Source organism: Blastomyces gilchristii (assembly GCF_000003855.2).
Source record: "Blastomyces gilchristii SLH14081 genomic scaffold supercont1.17, whole genome shotgun sequence".
Classification (NCBI taxonomy): Eukaryota; Fungi; Ascomycota; class Eurotiomycetes; order Onygenales; family Ajellomycetaceae; genus Blastomyces; species Blastomyces gilchristii.
The window spans coordinates 1,019,325-1,038,076 of record NW_003101666.1 but is presented as its reverse complement, the minus strand read 5'-3'; the positions used below and the strand labels follow the sequence as shown (position 1 = coordinate 1,038,076).

Here is an 18,752-nt window from a genome sequence, read left to right as displayed (position 1 = left end):
AATAAAGAAAAAAATAAAAATAAAAAGGGAAAAGGAGGTTATTGGGAAGTCCCGTGTTCCTTCAAAAACAGCGCAAGCCGCTTATAATCCTCCAGCAGCTCAGGGATATCGCTCATCTTAAGATCTCCAGCATCTGGCATTTCCAAGAACCGCTTGATTGGAGGTTTAAATTCGGTGGCGTTGATGCTCGTGCTCGTGGTGTTCTTGTGTGGTATGGGAGTGCTGGAACGGCTGGATATGGAGTCCGATGGTTTCGAGTTGTCTGTGGATAATACGGTGTCCAGAGATGGGTCTGGTGTGCTTCGTCCGAACCCGCGGATCATACCTGGAATGTGGTTTAAGGGGTTTAGGGTATTGCCGAAACTCTTCATTGAGCCAAATGGCGGAGTCTGTGTTATTTGGTGTGCGGGGTTGGAGAAAATAGACCCGGAACTAGCTGCAGTCGGAGCAGAAGTTTCTGCACTGGTTGCAACGGCCTTTAATCCACTGCCGCTGTTCCCTGAACTACCAGCGCTGTTTTGTCTGGATGTTTTTCGGCCCCCGATAAGCCCGATGAGTCTATCTTCCGCCTTCATATTGCGATCGTTCTCGTCGTCGATGATTGGCGAGGTGGTAACCAACCGTCGAGCGTCATCTAGTGTTTTTGGCAAAATCGTAGACATCCCATTTGGCTCCCCACTTTGTTTAATTTGAACTTCCCTCAAGCGGCCAAAGAGGAAGTTGAAGCTATGATCGAGTGTGCTGCTGATATTTTTGAACCCCTGATCAGCTGTGTTTCGAACAGCATCATTGGCGGCACCAAGCACTTTAGCTGAAGGTTGAAGGAGGTCAGTTAGACGTCGCTGTGGCGAAGGATCAGCTGCACGAGGCTTTGGTATGCCTTCATTTGATGCCAAGCGCCACCCTGGGTCTGATTGTCCAATTTCAGATAACGTTTCAGAGGACGCCGAAGAACCCAAAACGGTAGCAGAGCTTTTAGTTGTTGGCGCATCAGGTCGCAAAGATGCAGGATTAGAAACACTCCTAGGAGAGTTTGCCATGCTATTTTCTGTCCGGTCTGTTTGTAAGCTGTTTAAGTCCACATTCTCTAGAAAACTAATGGCTGCTTCTAGGTTAGTCAGGCAGTATGCCGCTTCACCATCGAGTCTACTAGACGCTCTAAAGCGCTGAATGAACAGCAGGTTACTAATGATGTTGATGCCTTCTGCGGGTGTGGTTATTAGGGTGTATATCAAGGTCGGTAGGATTTCATCAGCGGAGGAGGATGATGGAAGAACTATTGTCAGTGTATCAACAATAGCCTTGTGGGCAGCAGTCAGATGATGGAGTTTGCCTAACGGGAATTTTTCGTCGTTCATCTTAATTAAGCTTTCTCGGGCAGAACTTAGGAATTTTGACGGCTCAGAGCCTTCTTCGTTCAGATCCCAAGTCTCGATTCCTAGGTCCTTCAGTCCAATACCAACAAGTGCTAATGTCGCTGTTTTGGAACGCAGCTTCTCATCTCTGACTTCATCCAAAGAATTTTTGTGCCGCCAGATCTTCTCGTATACAGCCTCGCACGCCCGTCGCTCGACCGCTTCCTCGAGGGCATGGCCCTTGTACTGCAAAATCTTGCGGGCTCTCCGCTTTTCCGCCACCTCCTCCGCAGTCAGCATTTGCTGGTCAGTAGTAAGTTTTTCAGAGCCCTTTTGGCTGTCTTTATGACCGGGCGAACTTGACAAGGGATCTCGTTGAGCCTTTCCGGAAATCTGAGTCTGTGAAGGAGAAGGTAACGGCTGGCGGTTCAGACGGGAGGCTAGAGTCGAAATGTGGGTCGATATATGTGCAGCGGCACGCACATAAAAGTCTTGAAAGAGGTCTGAAAGTCTATCTATAGAGGGTGGGGTAGAGTACACTTTCGCGCTGAGAGAGGCAATAAACCTGAATGAGCGACTGTTAGCATGAGTAGCTTCGGGATTTGAAGATGGATCACCAACCTATCAGTCAAACTAACTAGCTCTATAGGGAGCTCAAAGTGGTCTGTCATGTATTGCAATTGCAAATAATTGGGATCGGACTTTTCCAGTAGGAAAGCCTCGTCTGACCCCAGGGATTCTGTTTTCGCAAAGAGGTCCGCTTCCCCATCTACAGAGTCCGGGTCCATATACATAAGAGGAGAATTCTCTGGGGCTACCTCCTGCGTTACAATCCCGTGAACTGTTTTTGCACGGTTCCGAGGAAACGAATTGGGTGATGCGTCCTCCATGCGGGAGAACGACTTCGAGATCTGGGGCCCGGTTGGGCGTGGAGTAGATTCAGCGGACATTGCGCCCGGTTACATGTATTATGAACTGGTGGGGACTCCAGAATAATTCTCTCCGATGAGTTTGGGAATCACAATGCCATAGTGAGCGCATCAAGAAGCAGGGTAGATCCCAAGGTGCCAACTCTTACAACGGGAGGAGGTAGAGCTAGCTGGTTGGTGGCAGCAGAGGTGAGGAGAGCGCGGTTGTCATTAGATGATATCATAAGCGCACAGCATCGCCCGCTGATGCCTGACGTAACCCAAAAGTAATCACAACGTGTACTACTCGGGCGCAACGAGTGTGACAAGTGTTGAGGGGTTTGGATAAGTTGGTGGTGTCTGAGGACAGTTGCAGGTCACGGGGCAGGTCACAGGGAAGGTCACATGACTAATAAGCGCTGCTGGTCTGTGTCGCCATCCGCATATCGCCCGTGACTTATCAGCGCCAACAGCGTCATCGCACTGCCACCCATCGAACGTCAACCTCCCCAACGCTTCCGTTTGGGTGAACAGCCAGCTCTGTATGGCCCACAGCAACACACTTGGTCGAACAGACCCCTATTTATCCTCGATATTTATTTACAATATGCAACCATCTAGATGGAAAAGAAAGAAACGGTCATCTGGGTCCACTCTCATGGGGTTTGATGTTCTAGTGTCATTACTAGCAATATCGCCCTTACCCAGCATTGTCTCTGCTCAGAATCCCTTTATACAGCCTCAAATTCCTCTCCCAGGGCCTCAACCTGTTGACACAGATCATGAATTTGTGAGTACTTGTAGCAGTAGTCATATTTCTAAGTCGAAATCTCGCTAATCTTGCCTACTTTACCCTAGTCATTGCGACATATCTTCCATCACGGAACCTACCGATACCCCCTCCTACATAAGCGGCTTGATATCAAGCCTGATGCTGAGCTATGGGTTGCCTCAGAAGATGGTGAAGGACGGGAACCCGTTCCTCGTCTCCGTGCTTCTTCAAGGGCTGTTAATATCCAGCGTCTTGCCGACCGCCGGGTTTCCGTTATTGAAGACCACCTCTTAACCGCGAGACTGACAAGCTCCCCAGTAGCACTCTCATCAGATTATTGGACCTTGGACGAGGTGGATGCTCCTGATGTTACGGATAAAGAGACAGTTCTTTCGTTAGCTCGAATGGCAGCCAACGCCTATATCATGTTGCCAGGAACAGAACAGTGGGCTGATGTTGACTCGCGTTACAACCACTCAGACAGTTTCGGATGGGAAAGTGATGGGCTGAGAGGCCATATCTACGCGGATAAATCGAATTCTACAATAATAGTTGCTTTGAAGGGCACATCCGCGGCTCTCTTCGATGGCGAAGAGACTACAACCAATGACAAGGTTAACGACAACTTATTTTTCAGCTGTTGCTGTGCCCAAGGTGGACAATACTTCTGGCGACAAGTTTGCGACTGTTATACGTCAACATATACATGTAATGCAACTTGTGTAAGGAAAGCACTGAGAGCAGAAAACCGTTATTATCGAGCTGCCCTCGATCTTTACGCCAACGTCACCGAAATTTATCCCAATTCTAATATCTGGCTTGCGGGCCACTCTCTGGGTGGTTCCGTTTCAAGCATGCTTGGGATGACATATGGGCTACCAGTGGTCACGTTTGAAGCCGTGCCAGAGGCTCTACCTGCTTCTCGCCTTGGACTGCCTTCCCCTCCTGGAATTGATCCTTCTTCGCCCCAGAAGAGGAATTACACTGGTGCCTACCACTTTGGCCATACCGCGGACCCTGTTTATATGGGAACGTGTAACGGCGCAACTTCTGTGTGTACACTTGGTGGATATGCTATGCAGACATTTTGTCATACCGGCCAATTGTGCACTTACGACACAGTGGAAGATTTAGGCTGGAGAGTTGGAATTGGAACCCACCGAATTCGTTCCGTGATTGCAGATGTTATCGAGAAGTACGATACCGTCCCTGAATGTGCCCCATTTACAGAATGCGTGGACTGTAACAACTGGAAGTTTTTCGAAAGCAATGGAACCGAGCCTACGTCGACTAGTACTCGAATAAGCACTGCAACTAGAACGAGATCGTCAACTTGCAAGACGCCTGGATGGTGGGGATGCTTGGATCCAACAACGACTGCAACGACAACAGCTACAACATCCACTGCGATCACCACGACGTCTACTTGCAAAACTCCAGGGTGGTTTGGCTGCAAAGACCCTACGACAACGAGCACAGTACCTACTGCGTCACCTGCGCCTACCATAACTCCAACCTCCCCTCCAACGACTACTGCTTCCACTACTTCATCCTGCGAAACGCCTGGCTGGTTTGGGTGTAAAGACCCTACGAGCACTACGAGCTCCCCTGATCCAACCACGACACCCACAACCACAAGTTCTTGTGAGACTCCGGGCTGGTTCTGGGGCTGTTATGACTCAACCACAACGGAATCCCCAAGCCATCCCATCACATCCTCGCCCGAGACCACATCCCCTAGCGCCACTTCCTCGCCCTCCGGCCATACATGTACGTCAAGCATATTTTTTGGACTGATCTGTCTTGGCCCTTAACTCCAAGTGACCCTATGCCCACCTTCTCTCACGCGAAGCCTCCCACGTCGTGGGCAGCGCTGGGCGAAGGGAGACCGGCTTTTTGGGTGCAGTAATTGGAATCCTTGGCATCAGAAGCAAGAACCCAATTCTAGTCATGCCGATATGAACTGACATATCCATCCAATTGTTATTTTGCTAACTCGTTTCCCTTTGCGCTCTCTTTAGTTTGATTTTTCGAGCATTGTCAATTTAGTGTCGATTTTACGTTTGGAACCTATTTATCTCGAGGCATATTATCTCGAGGGTGAGCGGGAGTTTATATATTGGCATATCGTGGCTTATTTGGCCGACGTTACTGGCATCGTTTTTGCCCTTCCCGGAGTTTGGAGAACTTGGATCTACCCTTGAATTTTATGCTTTAGAATTGTGGACGGACTACACATTGTCAACTAGATACCATCATCATAAACGCCTGATTTCGGACATCCATTCATTAGAATATTATTTGCACATACGCGCTTTGCTTGACTACTGCCATTCAATAGTTTTCATAATTAATTTTTAGTATTTTGGCTATGCCTGATTAACACTGCAGAAAGAGAAAAGGGAGAAAAAGAAGCCCAAAAATTCAACACAGAACAAAGGCAAAGAATTCTTGTTTTTCCAACACTTCGTGTATACTACGGAGACACAGAAGATACAACAGCTACTAATCTGTACTGAGCCTGGGATCTACAAACGGGCTGGATGACAGGCGCCCCCCCTGTTTTAACAAACAAAGTAGCAGAGGAAATCACCCTACGCTCAAATGTTTTGGCTGAAAGGCGACGACCGACGAACCCAGAGCCAAGATCAATATTGTAGGATCGTTCAACTGATGTTAGAGAGCAAACGGCTGGCGTCAGTCTTAACCCAACTCTGAGACCAAAGCCAAGTTCTTTTTTTACCAAAGGCGCCCCGCCAATTATTTCTCCTCAGAGGCGAGGGGTCTCTAAACACTATCCCGCAATTTTCCAAGAGTATTAAAAGACGTGGGAGGAGTGATGGGGATAGCGTTTGTCAGGGGGTTGAGCAAGAACGCGGAATTTATGTGCTGGTGCTCGAGCAGGTCCTGAGCAAATTCGTCTACCTCTCTAAGCGGCTAGTGATTGGCTGAAATTGTGAGAGAGCTCAACGAAGCTCTCTGCAGGCGTTGATTTGGAGAGCTGAGAAATTCCCCACCCCCCTGGGTGCACAGCTCAGCTGGGGATAGCTTTCCTATAGCTCGGTTCTAGCGCTGTCTAGACTCCACAAATCGCTGTTTTTGGCGCCAACTGCCATGTGATATGATCTCCACTTGCGATTTTGACGCGAGGTTTAGGACGAGAGGAGGGTTTTTGTAAGCGCTATGCGGTGCCTGCTTTGGAATCAATTGAATGTGAATGTTAGGTCCCCCTATGGAGGCTTTTGACAGTGAGTTTGACCCTGGCAGTTTGACTTATCATTGATTGAGAGAAGAAACTGGATGATTATTTGCCGTGTAGTTGTTTGTGTGTGACAACCAGGCGAAGAAGACAACTCGGTAACTACTGTTCCCGACCCAATAATGTATTCAAAACCTTTTTGCAGTCAATCAAAGGGGATTCCTCAACCCCGCCTATCACAATTAGCTGAAGGAAGAGAGTGCATAATTGTCCTCCAACAACTGCAGCTGCAGCCCCGCTTCTCCTGGTCCCTGGATGCCTGGTGATCGCTGTCAATCGCCTAACCCGCATAGGGGATCGCCCCAGGCCTATCATCCCATCTAACACACTATAAGATGCTAAGACGGGCCTAATGCATCTCATGGGGCCACATGCAAGATTAAATCATTGCTCTTTTGGGATGTGAGAGCCCCCGACTGTGAACCAGTAACTGACGCCCTTGCTTTGGGGTGAAGAAGGGGAAGGGAGAGGTTCGTGTTTTTGGTTTTCTCTGTGCGTGCGGCACCAGGCGGGAGTTCAATATGTTTAATATAGCTGGTTCATGGGCGTTGGGAAGGGCGCACTATTGTTTCTTGGACAATCTCTTCCCTTGTATTGGATTTCTTATTTAACTTTTATGCAGTGCCCATTTCTTCAGTCATCCCTCCACTATCCGACTGCTCTGCTCTCTGAAGAAGCGTAGCAAAAAGTATGAAATAGGCTGCAACATACTACTTCAAGGCTCCATGCCCTCTTTGCCGATTGTCGACTTTGAGAAAAAGGAACCCAATTTTATTTACTACTTATTATTACTGTTAGGGGTATTGTGTTTCATGCAAAGTTCGAGCCCCAGGAACCCCGAAAACCCTAGACTCCAGACCCTACCTCGGCTGTATGCACTGGATTTATCAATTCCTTGCTAACTCCATGGATAGATCAGAAATTCCGAGACATCAGAGTTCTTTTGGCCGACGGGAATTTGCTTCCGCTGGCCCTTTAGAGATAAATAACAGTTTGCCCAAAAGGAGGAGGTCAAATATATCAAATCAGAGTTGGGCGAGCGTTTCGATTCAGTAATTGTGGGGTATTCGCTTCAAGGCCGTGTGCCCGTCGCTTTGTGAACACACCCTGCGATTTCGACCATTTGTCTTTATTTCAATCGGCCAGTATGGAAATTACATTTATCTCAATTCTCGGCAAGTTCTTACCTTCCGTTCAATTTCAATTTCCTCTGTCCTTGAACATGTTGTAGATATGTATGACTGACATATAACTCTAGATCTGACGCCGGCTGCTTGTATAAAATATACCTCTGGTTCCATTGAGGATATACTCGGCTACGACTCCAATGAAGTGGTTAATAAATCCCTATGGGATTTCCTCCATCCGGATGAGCTCTCGTTCGCAAGGCAGATCCATTCCCAGAGTGTCAGTCACGACATGGCCGCTGGGTTGAGTTATTTCCAGATCAAGCATCAGCTTGGTTACTGGGTTGGGGTTGAATGCGTGTTTAACGTGGTTTATGATGTTTTAGTAGCAAGTACTAGCATCTACAAGAGGGGATCAAGGAGTCATCAAAGTGAGTAGATACATGCCCTGGATTATCTTTGTAGGACATATGTTTCGAGGCATGCCATGGAAACTGAAAATTGGACACACAAAAAGAGAGGGCAACCGACGCTCCAGTTGTCAGGCGGTTATTCTCCCAATCACAGTTCGATCCACGATATAATATGCTTGCATACATTTCGAGCAAATTTTCACGAGTCCCGCGGAGCCCGTCTCATGAACCGCGCGCGGCCTTATTCCTAAACCGATTTACCAGATCTTCAAACATTATCTACGCGACAAGAGGTGTAGCCAATGTCCTTGGATTGAGACCCGCGGATCTCGTTTCCAAGAGTTTTTACTATTGCATAGAGGAATGTTGTTTGCATGGGGCGGTTAGATGTATTGAAAGTGCGAAGTCGAATGATACGGTTGCGTATCTCCGGTTCTGCTTTCGAAATCCATTGCAAGATGACAATGGCACGGGAGACCGCACCGGCTATGGAAGCGAATGCCAAGACCAAGACGAGGAGGAGGATGACGATGAAATGCAGTATGAAGATTGCCTGGACTCACAAAATCCCTTGGATAAATGCAATATCACAACGAACACCGACTTATCACGGTCAAGGACCAACATCCAACCGCGCACCACCACCACCACCAACAATAACGGGCAACGAATAGAAGTTGAAGCAGTAGTATCCTGTTCCTCCGACGGCCTGGTAGTTATACTGCGGCGCGCACTTGCACCTATTCCACCGCCTTTTGAAAAACCCGGCTACCCAGTCCACGCAAAAATTGCCTCTTCGCATCTCCTTGGGCCACTGATTCTACAGTCTCAGCGCTACAGTGCAACCCCGGCGGCCAGCAACCATTGCCAATACCACGCTCCCCCACTGGGTCTGAAAAGGGGGAGCTGATGGATACCATCCGTGACGTCGCGGTCCTTGCTTGGGCAGTCGTGGGGACGAATAACTCCCTTAAGTTATACGGAAAAGGAACTCCTACAGGTGAATCGCAGCCACCGGATGGGTCTTCTGCGTGTTTAGATTCATCGTCAGAGGAGGATTGAGCTGGAAGGGAGGACATTACGTGATGATCAATAAAATCAAACCGAATACTAGATGTGAAATGAGGCGCATGACTGACCATTGGAATTCCTCGGCCTATATCTGGAGATCGCCTCCACGTTGCTGAAGAATGAGAAGGTCGAATTGAACATCTCCCCTTCTCGATAGCCGATGACCGTCCCTGAAGGTTAAAATCCCATTTTTCACGAAAGATCCAAGGCTCAAGGACGCCTTGAGAGAATGATTACGGTGGGTTTAACGAGCAAATTGGGAATCTGAGCATTGTAGTACAATGCTTTTCAGCTTTCACTAGCCAAACGCCGCCCTGATTTGATAACATCTGTGATGCAAAATATTCCCAAGATTCCGCAGCGAACCCCTCTCCGATTTACATGTTATCGTGAGGTAGGCCATACTCCAGCCGCGTGTTGAACTCGGTTGCTTGCCTTCTTTTCTTTTCCTTTTCTTGGATTAGGTGTTCGGAGCCCCGTTTATGTGGTTGGGTATGTAGGTGCGACATTTTTTGGGCCTCTTCAGTTTCTCTCTTCTCACTCCTCTCGAAGCATTCATATATAGTACAGCGCATATCTATAATTTCGGCATATATATGTACACGTACTTCACCATTGACTTTTTTCCAGCCAACGCACGGTTCTTTGTTTCTTTTGGATAAGACGCCCTATACCAATATCGCAGAGTAAATGAGCACCTGGATGGATACTTAGGTAGTAGGCTGCACGTAATAAACTATGATATTTCTCGGGAAAAAAAGGGCCTATAAATCGATCCCCTTAGGTCAACTTGAGGCTAACTTGAGGCCAACTTCAGGCCATTATTGACATGTGTGAGAAGCGTAGAACACATCAACATGAGTATCCATCCCAGTAAAAGGAATCGAATAGCAATATCGTATAGGAGTTTCTCTCCTGTTTCTTCGTCTGATTTTATTTTTCCCACCTCCCTCCTCCGTAGTCATCTCACAATAGAGCAATACGGGCTTCCCTTCTTGCTGGCCACCCTGGAAAGCTGATATTTCTCGTTCGATCAGTTGGGATCGTCTTTTTTCTTTTCTTTTCTTTTTTTTTTCAAAAATGGAATGGCAACTGAAGTTTGCGAGGGATCCTGGGTTGGCTGGCTCCTGGGACTCAGTTCTAGGAACAATAGAGTCGTGGGAACATGGGTTTTGAGGTTGAGGTATGGTTTCTGGATTGTTAATTGACTACTTATCTCGTTATTTGACGGGGTAGCTACTAAATTAAGTGGCAGCTGGTTGTGTGGAGTGGCGGAGAAATCAGGAACAGCAAACAGGTTTGAGAAATATAATATAAACAGAAAATGGTTTGCTCTTAAGTATTTAATAAGTACTCTGTATAGAGAAGGAAATGTTGGAAGATATTACATTACGGCAGTGAAAGGTGACGCATGTGTGTAAAGGCTTAATTCCACATAATACTGATTTTATAATCACACACCAATTACACTAGTCCTAATGTAGTTAGTATATTACTACATATGGTTTTGTCAGTCTTGGCTTTCAGACTATGAGCTCTCATCCTCTCAGGTGTATAGAGCCCCCCGCGGCCCCCGCCCTGGCCCCTGGGTATAGAGGCCCTCAGGTATATAGATAAGTTCCCCTGTGTATAGAACCCCCTGGGTATAGAGCCCCGTGTATAGAGCCCGCAAGGTATAGAGGCCCTCTGGGTAGAGGACCTCTGTGTATAGAGCCCCTGGGTATAGAGACCCCTGAGCATAGAGACCCCTGAATATAGATTCCTCTGAAGACTCTGAGTATATACACTGTGTAGGAGACTGTCTCAGGTCAAGAGTCCTCCACTGATGTTGGGTCATTATTTCATACAACCTCCAATGAGGAGATCTTGATTGCTAATACAATCATTTGACACATTTGTCACTATAGACTGCCGTACTAGCTGTCAACCGGTAAGATTTGTCATAACTGACTAATCCTCCCAATTGAGTTAGACTGATATTTGGGCGTTTACCTTCTTGCCTGGGGCTTGCTTGTATTGAGACGGTAGAAGGGATTCTAACTATGGAGGACAATAATGAGCAAAGAAGAGGTTATCTGATGCTGCAAATCCAAGCGCCACCAAACAATGATCCACAGTGAGGAACCATATGGCCTTCTGGTCGTCTGCGTTATGTATACTAGAGCTAGATCGTGTCGTGTTAAATATCTGCCTTTTTATTGGCCGAAGCTCACCGTCCGGTCCCTCTCCAAGCTACCTAGCGAGGATGATGGGGTTGTGTCCGCACTTCAAGCGGCGGTTCAATGGAACATACAGTGTCTTGCGGTAGAGCCATTCACCCGCAGAACACTAGACTTTTCCAAATGCAATGTTCAAAAGACTTTGCCCCGCACATGTTGGCGATATAGGCTCTCATTCGACAGGCACCGTTGGGTTTGGATATCAGGGCCAAGATTGCCAAAACCACGTGGGGTGATTTCCGGTACAATTTCCACGATGGATGAATTGAAGGCTACGACACTCTGTCTACAATCATGAATAGGACCTACAAGTCAACCATGGCCCGAGTGTCGATATTACTCAATTTTAGCACTCTGGCGTGGCCATATCTGGAACCAACACGGGCCACGGTGCGCTAATAACGCAACAGGGGAACCTGACCCCATGTGTGTGGTCTTGATAGGACCATAGTTATCAGGTTCTATTGTTATCGAGAGGCGTGTAGATGAGGGGTCAGAACTACACCTGTGCCCCTCCCCAATATATACACTGTTGAGGGAGAACGCTGTATCTCTTTTCTCATCTCATTCCTGTTAGATCTCAACTGATTTCTCCAGAGACATCAAGCATGTCTACAGTGGCGTCCTTCTCTGACTCCGGCTGCAATGGCTGGGGTCTTCCTCACCTACAGACTGTAGTTGCTGCAGTGTTTGTCGTCGCCGTTGTTCCTTCCGTGCTTCTGTTTGTTTTGCGCAAACCAAAGCTGAAACACGATAGCACTATCTACACCTATCTAAAGTTCTTCTATGCAAGTTTTGTGAAGCCACATGAATCCTACGGCGAAGGCGGCCAGCAGCTTGCTCTGGAGAGTTTCTACAAGACTCAGGTATGGGGGGGACTTCACCGCCCCCATTGCTTTGCTTTCGTGTATCTCAATTGTGCAATAGGCTGCGGTATACGATGCAACTCGGAAACGACTCCTTCGAGGCCGTGAGGATATGCTGGGCCTATTAGCAGCGCCATTGAAGTACAAGCAGGGAAAGAAACAGAGGCAATCACAGAAGCCGATATGGGTTGATGTAAGTACTGTGTCACGAAGTATGGTCAAATCTAGCGAAATATTTACTGACAAACCAGGTCGGTGGAGGTACCGGGTATGTCCGACTTCGTTTGCCTGGTTTAACATTCGAGCTTCCATTTTGACAAAATAGTTAGATACAATATCGAGGCAATGGCAGCTTTTCTTCCCGTGGAATCCTTTTTTGCTCACGTCTACCTCGTCTACCTCTCACCCTCACTATGCGAGATTGCTCGTCAGAGATTCACACGACTTGGCTGGAAGAATGTTTCCGTTGTCTGCCAAGATGCGCGGGAGTTTCGCCTTCCGAACCGCACAGGTGATGAGCTTGTCAATTCTGATAGCAAGTCACATCCAGAAAAAACTGGCAAGGCGGATCTAGTGACAATGAGCTACAGCCTGTCGATGATACCCGGTATATCTTCTATTCTAACATTACCGTGAAAGGGAACGAATTTTTACCCGATATATTCCTGGATGCCTAGATTATTACAGTGTTGTGGACTCTTCTACATCTTTATTGAGCCCCTCCGGAACCATTGGCGTATGCGACTTTTATGGTACGTTGCTAAAACCACAAGTCATACACTCGGTTTTTAATAGTTGGCTAGTGCAAAGCATCGTCGACCTGACGTCTCGAAACTACACTGGTGGAGTATTCAATCGACATGTAAACTGGGTCGGAAGAGCATTTTGGCGAGCGTGGTTTGATGCAGATCGCGTTGGACTAGACGGTGCTCGCAGGGATTATCTCGAATATCGATTTGGCACAGTGATATCGGCTAGCGCAAGGAACTATCTTCTCGGTGGTATTCCATACTATATTTTCATCGGATGCCAAAAGGAAATATATGACAACCAGCAAAACCCTAGCAGCAAAGAAATAGTTGAGAAACTCGATGCAGCCTACACAGAATCCCCTTACCTTTCTCCGGCAAAGCGCCGCCAAGAAGTGTCGAAAGCAATGGAGCGGCAGGTTGCTGAAATCAGATCCAAAGCTTACGAATCGGCCGTCATCAACCTAAGTGCGAATTTGCCCCTGCCTTCCTCATTCTATCAAAACCACCACTGGCGGATATATTATAACGAAATGTTAACCAAACACACCCAATTCGGGAATGAATATATCTACGCATTCACGTGGGAGGATCCGCGCGTGGACCATCGTTTATTAAATATTGGCAGTGACGATATTATCCTGGCAATAACGAGTGCGGGGGACAACATCCTCGACTATTTACAATATAACCCCCGAAGAGTACACGCGGTCGACCTTAATCCTACCCAAAACCACCTGCTTGAGTTGAAGGTGGCGAGTTATACCGCGCTGGGTTACCGCGATTTCTGGAAGATATTTGGAGAGGGCAAACATCCTAACTTCAGAGAATTGCTGGTTTCGCATCTCAGCCCTCACTTGTCTAGCCATGCATTCCAATACTGGTTGGATCACTCCGATACTATTAGCTCACAGTCTGGTGTGGGCCTATATGAGACTGGAGGTTCTAGATACGCTCTAAAGATGGTCCGTTGCCTATTTACAATTTTCGGACTTTCAGGGGAAGTGAAGAAGCTCTGCGAAGCGCAAACATTGGAAGAACAGCGCCAGATATGGCCCCGAATCCGCCGTGTTTTAATGAGTAAGCCACTACATTGGGGCGTGGTTTGTACAGAATGGTTCGCATGGAAAGCTGCTGGAGTTCCGGCTGCGCAGAGGAACATGATAATCACTGATTTTCTGGAGCGAAGCGGGCTCGCTGGGGGTGTGAAAAAGGATACCGAAGTTAGCGGCAAGGCTATCTGGGAATATGTTGTAAATACCTTGGATCCCGTTGTCAAGGACACTCTGATTAGCAACGATAACTACTTCTATTACCTTTGCCTACAAGGGCGATATTCGAGAAGGTAGGAACGAATCCCCGCAACGAATAACGCCTAAATGGAGAAACAAAATTACTGAACCAAACATTAAACAGATGCCATCCGAGTTACCTAACTCCCAAAGCTCACGTGAAGCTCTCTACACCAAATGCCTTTGATGGGCTTCGAATCCACACTGACGAGATCAACGAGGTAATTGAGAGAATCACACCAGGAACTCTAACGATCGCGGTGGTAAGTTGGCTATTTGAATCGCGTGCCACGAAAACCCATTCCGTAAAATTTCCTGAAGTACTAATTTTACGTACTTATATAGGTGATGGACTCAATGGATTGGTTCGATCCGGCAAAAGAGGATGCGTCGAAGCAGGCACAGGCTCTCAATAACTCCCTGAAAATGGGTGGCCGAATCCTACTTCGCTCAGCCTCGATTCAACCTTGGTATATCAAGAATTTCGAAGAGAATGGCTTCACTGCACGACGCGTTGGTGCTAGATTTCCTGGCTCGTGCATTGATCGGTGAGTGTTTCGTCAACGACTCGCTACCGCAACAATTTTACATTCCCACGTGGCTGTTGATGATACTAACGGCGGTTAATGAGCAGAGTAAATATGTATGCGTCAACGTGGATATGTAAGAAGACTAAGGAGATATCAGTTCCCTATCCCATCTCATGTACCACCTCACCCTTGACGCTGGAGAGGACGAATTCCTCGTCGACTAGCATGGATGATCTTGAGATTTAGACGTGATGGCAGTCTCGAAATCTCAGAAGATGAAGTTTTCTTAATGATTGATGGAGGGATTCAATATTCCCCCCCTCACCGACAAATCTCGTTTTATGGCTTTTGAGCTAGTTTCTTTTATTGAATGGAGGTCCGTCGACTTAATTTTCCATTTCCAACTTAATTACCTCGCATCGGCTTGGCCAGACTGATTTGGCACCTTTTTTTTACTCTGGGTTCTTGTTTTCTCGGTCTCATATATGCATGAATCTATTGCATATTACAATCTTGTTTTATTGGAGGCAGGGCAGTTGGTTGCTGGTTGCCCCTATATATACGTCCCATTCAAGATCGTTCGACTTAACTTCAGACGACATGCCAATATTGCCGTTCCCCGCCGAGGCTATGTTCATCTTGAAAAGTAATTATTTGATATCTTGGACCAATGTACTAAATGAGCTGACAGTATTTAACTTAATTGGTGCTTCAACCCTGGGCATTGCTTAGTGACCTTATTGCCCTAGTAACCTCTGAACTGCTCTCAACACCGATGAGGAAAATTATTAGGACACTCTCAATCTCCCAACTAGGATAGGGAGATTACTCAACGATACTGTGTATTTTATGTGAGATCAGGCATTCGGGAAGAATCAAGTGTCTCAAACAATAACATCCCCCTTCCTTTGGTGTGATAGTATAGAATAGTGGCGCTTACCAGCGGCGGATGGGAGGGGGAACGGGTGTCAGAGTATCCATGTCACAACTTTTTACATCTTCTACCCTTATTAAACATTCACTACTACCTGTAATATCCCACCGCACAGCTATTTGGAGATTTCCCATTCAATTGTATCATACTAATGCTGATTTAAAAACGGAAGGGGACGTGAGGGGTATCCATATATTATCCGAATATGTTCGTACCATTTGTCGGCTTTTGCTCCGATTGTCTTGCCAAGTAAGTTTCCCGATAGCCCTTCTCGGCCCAATCCTTAAGGCTCAACCCCCCAACGGAACTAGGTAGCGTTACCATTAGCGGGATCTTTGCTTTTCCTCGTCCAACCATGGTATGGGTATGCCAGAAGTTTTCTCCCATGGGTCCTCCTTACCTGGTAACGAAAATATATCCCAGGTAACTAAACCGACAAATGTCTCCAGTATCAGTGTCGACGTATTTCAGAATATGCTCCGCCTTGTCGTGCTGCCGCCGTTGAATTGTCCATTTTCTTCCGTCTAATTCTAGCGCAGGCCCATCTTTCCAATCTTTCCAGATCCAGTAAGTATCCAGTAAGATGCCCTCATTGAGGGTTTGAGGTGGGGTTGGCGGGGTAGGAACGAGAGAGAGCATTCTCACGCCACTCGGCCATTACCTGTCCAAGACAGCTAGTGGGGATGTATCACGGACAGTCTCCATTGAAAAAAGAGTGTGGAACAAGGGTGCTTGAAATCGCGGGATATAATACCTAACTCTTGCTCAATCTACTAGGGTTTGGGTGGGTGTAGCAAATAGCTAACCGAGGCGAACACTGTCCCTCAGCCCACCGACCCTGCTCTCAAACAGGACCTGTCCCTGGCCAATTCCTTGTTCAGCGGGCTCATGACGAGAAGGATTCGTGGCCGGGCCCGGAACAATATGCTTAAGGTTTGACGTCCCGGGCCTAATCAATCTGATAAGATTAGATTTTATCACTAGCGGCTCTAGCGCCCTGCCAAGATCCATTTATCTGATTGATAAGATTGGATCAGGGGCGCTATCCACAACGCTGGGCTTGGCCTCCGAGGATTCCCCGATACGATACAAGTCAGAATGATGCTGCTTGCATGTCCGAGAGCGGAACCCCCTGTAGCCGGGAGATGCGATGATGATGAGTTCGAAATGGCTAATAAAAAGGGCCCGGTCCCCTCGGCCATCAGTTCCTTTTTCCTGCCACTCTGAATGACAAGTTACATTTACGCCCTTCTCTCCCCCGTTATAGTTACTTCGCTTACCCAGCTCCGGTCCCTATATCACAATGACAGAGATACAGCCAACCCTCAATGGGCTCGCAGCCAAGATTACCGAACTTTCAGAGACGTTTACTAAGTTGTTGCAGGAGAACAATATTCCAGAACCGACTTTCGCTGCGGATAGCCCACCTAGCTATGTTGGCTTGACGGCAGAAAGCTTCCTGATACGACAAAAGCTCCTTGACGCAGTAAATGATATGTGGTATCTGACACAGGGTCCGAGTGAGAGTATTTTCAACTATGTTCACACTGTTAGAGTTCCCGAGTGCCATATTTCTCCTTAATACCCGGTCCAAAATAATTCTAACTTCAAATAGGCCATGCCCGATGCCGCCGCTCTCAATACTATGAATTATTTCGATTTCTGGTCTGCCGTGCCTGTCAACGGTACTGCTTCTTACGCCGACATCGCAGAGCATACATCTCTTCCCGAAGATGTTGTTTATCGCCTTTTACAACACGCAATGACGCTTCGGATATTCTCAGAGACCGAGCCTGGAAAGCCCTCGTCCCGCGTGCAGCACACGTCCCGTTCTGCTGCGCTAGCCCGTTCATCGGGGTTAAGAGCCCTTGTTTCTACAGTGCTGGATGACTCAGGCGCCCCCATGATGGTCATGAATGAAGCGCTAGCAAAATACAGCCGCGGGAAGCCCGCGCTGACCCAAGAAATGAACGAGACATCATTTGCTCTGTTCCATAGGAGCGGAATATATGGGAAATATAGTAACCCCTGGGAGTTCCTGGAAAATGACGGTGAGGGGGAGAAAAAAGGTTGGCGAGCTGCGAACTTTGCGGAGTTTATGCGTTATGTGAAAGAAATTTTCCGTCTTGAAGAAGTGGTGCTTCAATGTCATGATTGGAAGGCGGCGGGAAAGGCAACTGTGGTAGATGTGAGTTGGTTTCTTTCTCGTATTTTGTGTTTTGCATTGCTAGAATATTAGTTTATGACGAGGTTTGCGTAGAGGGAGCTAACATGATATCAACTATTTAGTTGGGTGGCTCCGCCGGCCACGACGCGGTAGTACTAGCACGGAACTTCCCAGACCTCAAAATCATAGTCCAGGACCTGCCTAAAGTCAAGCCTGTGTTCGACACAGAATTTCCATCGGAATTCAAGCCACGCGTGTCCTTTGTAGAACACGACTTCTTCCAGCCGCAGCCGGTCCAAGCTGATATTTACATAATCAAAATGATTCTCCACGACTGGCCTGACCAAGAGGCAGCGAAGATATTGCGTGCGTTGGTTCCCGCATTGAAGCCCGGTGCTCGAGTTCTTCTCATAGAATACATTGGCAAGCACGATAAAACGGAAGGACCTGCGTTGCCACGCTCGATCCAGCAAATGGGCACCGCAACCGATGTGAGAATGATGGCATTATTTAATACAAAGGAACGCGCGGTTGATGGTTGGAAGGACATTTTCCGCGCTGCAGATGAGCGGTTTGATGTTGTCCGTGTCAACGCGAGTTCGGAGACGTTCTTCGCTGTGGTTGAGGCTGTGTGGCGGGGATGAGAGGGTAGGTAGTATTTATTTGTGCGCGGGGACAACAGTAGCCAGGACTTTGGCGTATCCCCATCCTGGTCTCTGGTCTTGTGAGTTTAAGATATTGAAATATTAATTATGATGTCCTCCATTTGGTTAATGAAATTGCTGGGCCGAATTTAACTGCATAGATATTTGAATATGTAGCTAGAAATCGTTCCCCGCTCCGCTGTATGACAGGTTACACTTTAGAATCCTTAACTCGACACAAATGGCGAACATTGGGTTGTTCTGAAATTAGAAAACCAAAACCGCTGAAGCCTAGAGGCGTGGATGAGGGGCTAGGATTCTCATGACAAAGCTGCTTAGAGCTTCATAGACAAAGAACAAAACGAGAAGAACAATTAGAAGTTTTTTCTTCTTTCTTTCTTTCTTTCTTTCTTTTCTTTTTCTTCGGGAAAGCTATTACCAAGATG

General features: G+C 47.3%; 6 protein-coding genes across 8 annotated transcripts; 4 read left to right on the top strand and 2 right to left on the bottom strand.

Annotated features, from left to right (window-relative positions):
• Window positions 1–38: 38 nt before the first annotated feature.
• On the bottom strand, window positions 39–2,305 carry BDBG_07125 (VPS9 domain-containing protein; the record flags this gene model as incomplete). Its single annotated transcript, XM_002622568.1, has 2 exons — window positions 39–1,920; window positions 1,977–2,305. 2 exons carry the CDS (start codon window positions 2,303–2,305, stop codon window positions 39–41), a joined length of 2,211 nt encoding a protein of 736 aa, XP_002622614.1.
• A 437-nt stretch (window positions 2,306–2,742) lies between these two features.
• Window positions 2,743–5,931, top strand: BDBG_07124 (the record flags this gene model as incomplete). 2 transcript variants are annotated; one of them, XM_031722948.1, is made up of 3 exons in its annotated part: window positions 2,871–3,053; window positions 3,122–4,805; window positions 5,057–5,080. In XM_031722948.1, the coding sequence occupies 3 exons, from the start codon at window positions 2,871–2,873 to the stop codon at window positions 5,059–5,061; spliced, it is 1,872 nt and encodes a 623-aa protein (XP_031579983.1). In that variant the 3' UTR covers window positions 5,062–5,080. The 2 variants fall into 2 exon arrangements, with proteins under 2 accessions (XP_002622613.2, XP_031579983.1); XM_002622567.2 differs by having other exon boundaries at window positions 2,743–3,053; window positions 3,122–5,931.
• Window positions 5,932–5,945: 14 nt separating this feature from the next.
• BDBG_07123 lies at window positions 5,946–9,796 on the top strand. Of its 2 annotated transcripts, none has more exons than XM_031722946.1 (4): window positions 5,946–6,283; window positions 6,355–7,469; window positions 7,553–7,852; window positions 7,939–9,796. In XM_031722946.1, the coding sequence occupies exons 2-4, from the start codon at window positions 7,442–7,444 to the stop codon at window positions 8,742–8,744; spliced, it is 1,134 nt and encodes a 377-aa protein (XP_031579981.1). In that variant the 5' UTR covers window positions 5,946–6,283; window positions 6,355–7,441; the 3' UTR covers window positions 8,745–9,796. The 2 variants fall into 2 exon arrangements, with proteins under 2 accessions (XP_031579981.1, XP_031579982.1); XM_031722947.1 differs by having other exon boundaries at window positions 6,072–7,113; window positions 7,209–7,469.
• A 1,170-nt stretch (window positions 9,797–10,966) lies between these two features.
• BDBG_07122 (uncharacterized protein) lies at window positions 10,967–15,603 on the top strand. The gene is made up of 7 exons (XM_031722945.1): window positions 10,967–12,183; window positions 12,242–12,258; window positions 12,320–12,597; window positions 12,668–14,084; window positions 14,156–14,294; window positions 14,377–14,579; window positions 14,666–15,603. Exons 1-7 carry the CDS (start codon window positions 12,103–12,105, stop codon window positions 14,805–14,807), a joined length of 2,277 nt encoding a protein of 758 aa, XP_031579980.1. The 5' UTR covers window positions 10,967–12,102; the 3' UTR covers window positions 14,808–15,603.
• BDBG_07121 (uncharacterized protein) lies at window positions 14,937–16,460 on the bottom strand. The gene is made up of 2 exons (XM_002622564.2): window positions 15,896–16,460; window positions 14,937–15,802 (listed from the first exon to the last, which is right to left on the bottom strand). Exons 1-2 carry the CDS (start codon window positions 16,132–16,134, stop codon window positions 15,691–15,693), a joined length of 351 nt encoding a protein of 116 aa, XP_002622610.1. The 5' UTR covers window positions 16,135–16,460; the 3' UTR covers window positions 14,937–15,690.
• BDBG_07120 (sterigmatocystin 8-O-methyltransferase) lies at window positions 15,962–18,675 on the top strand. The gene is made up of 5 exons (XM_002622563.2): window positions 15,962–16,062; window positions 16,273–16,428; window positions 16,533–17,044; window positions 17,111–17,683; window positions 17,785–18,675. Exons 3-5 carry the CDS (start codon window positions 16,799–16,801, stop codon window positions 18,304–18,306), a joined length of 1,341 nt encoding a protein of 446 aa, XP_002622609.1. The 5' UTR covers window positions 15,962–16,062; window positions 16,273–16,428; window positions 16,533–16,798; the 3' UTR covers window positions 18,307–18,675.
• Window positions 18,676–18,752: the final 77 nt, after the last annotated feature.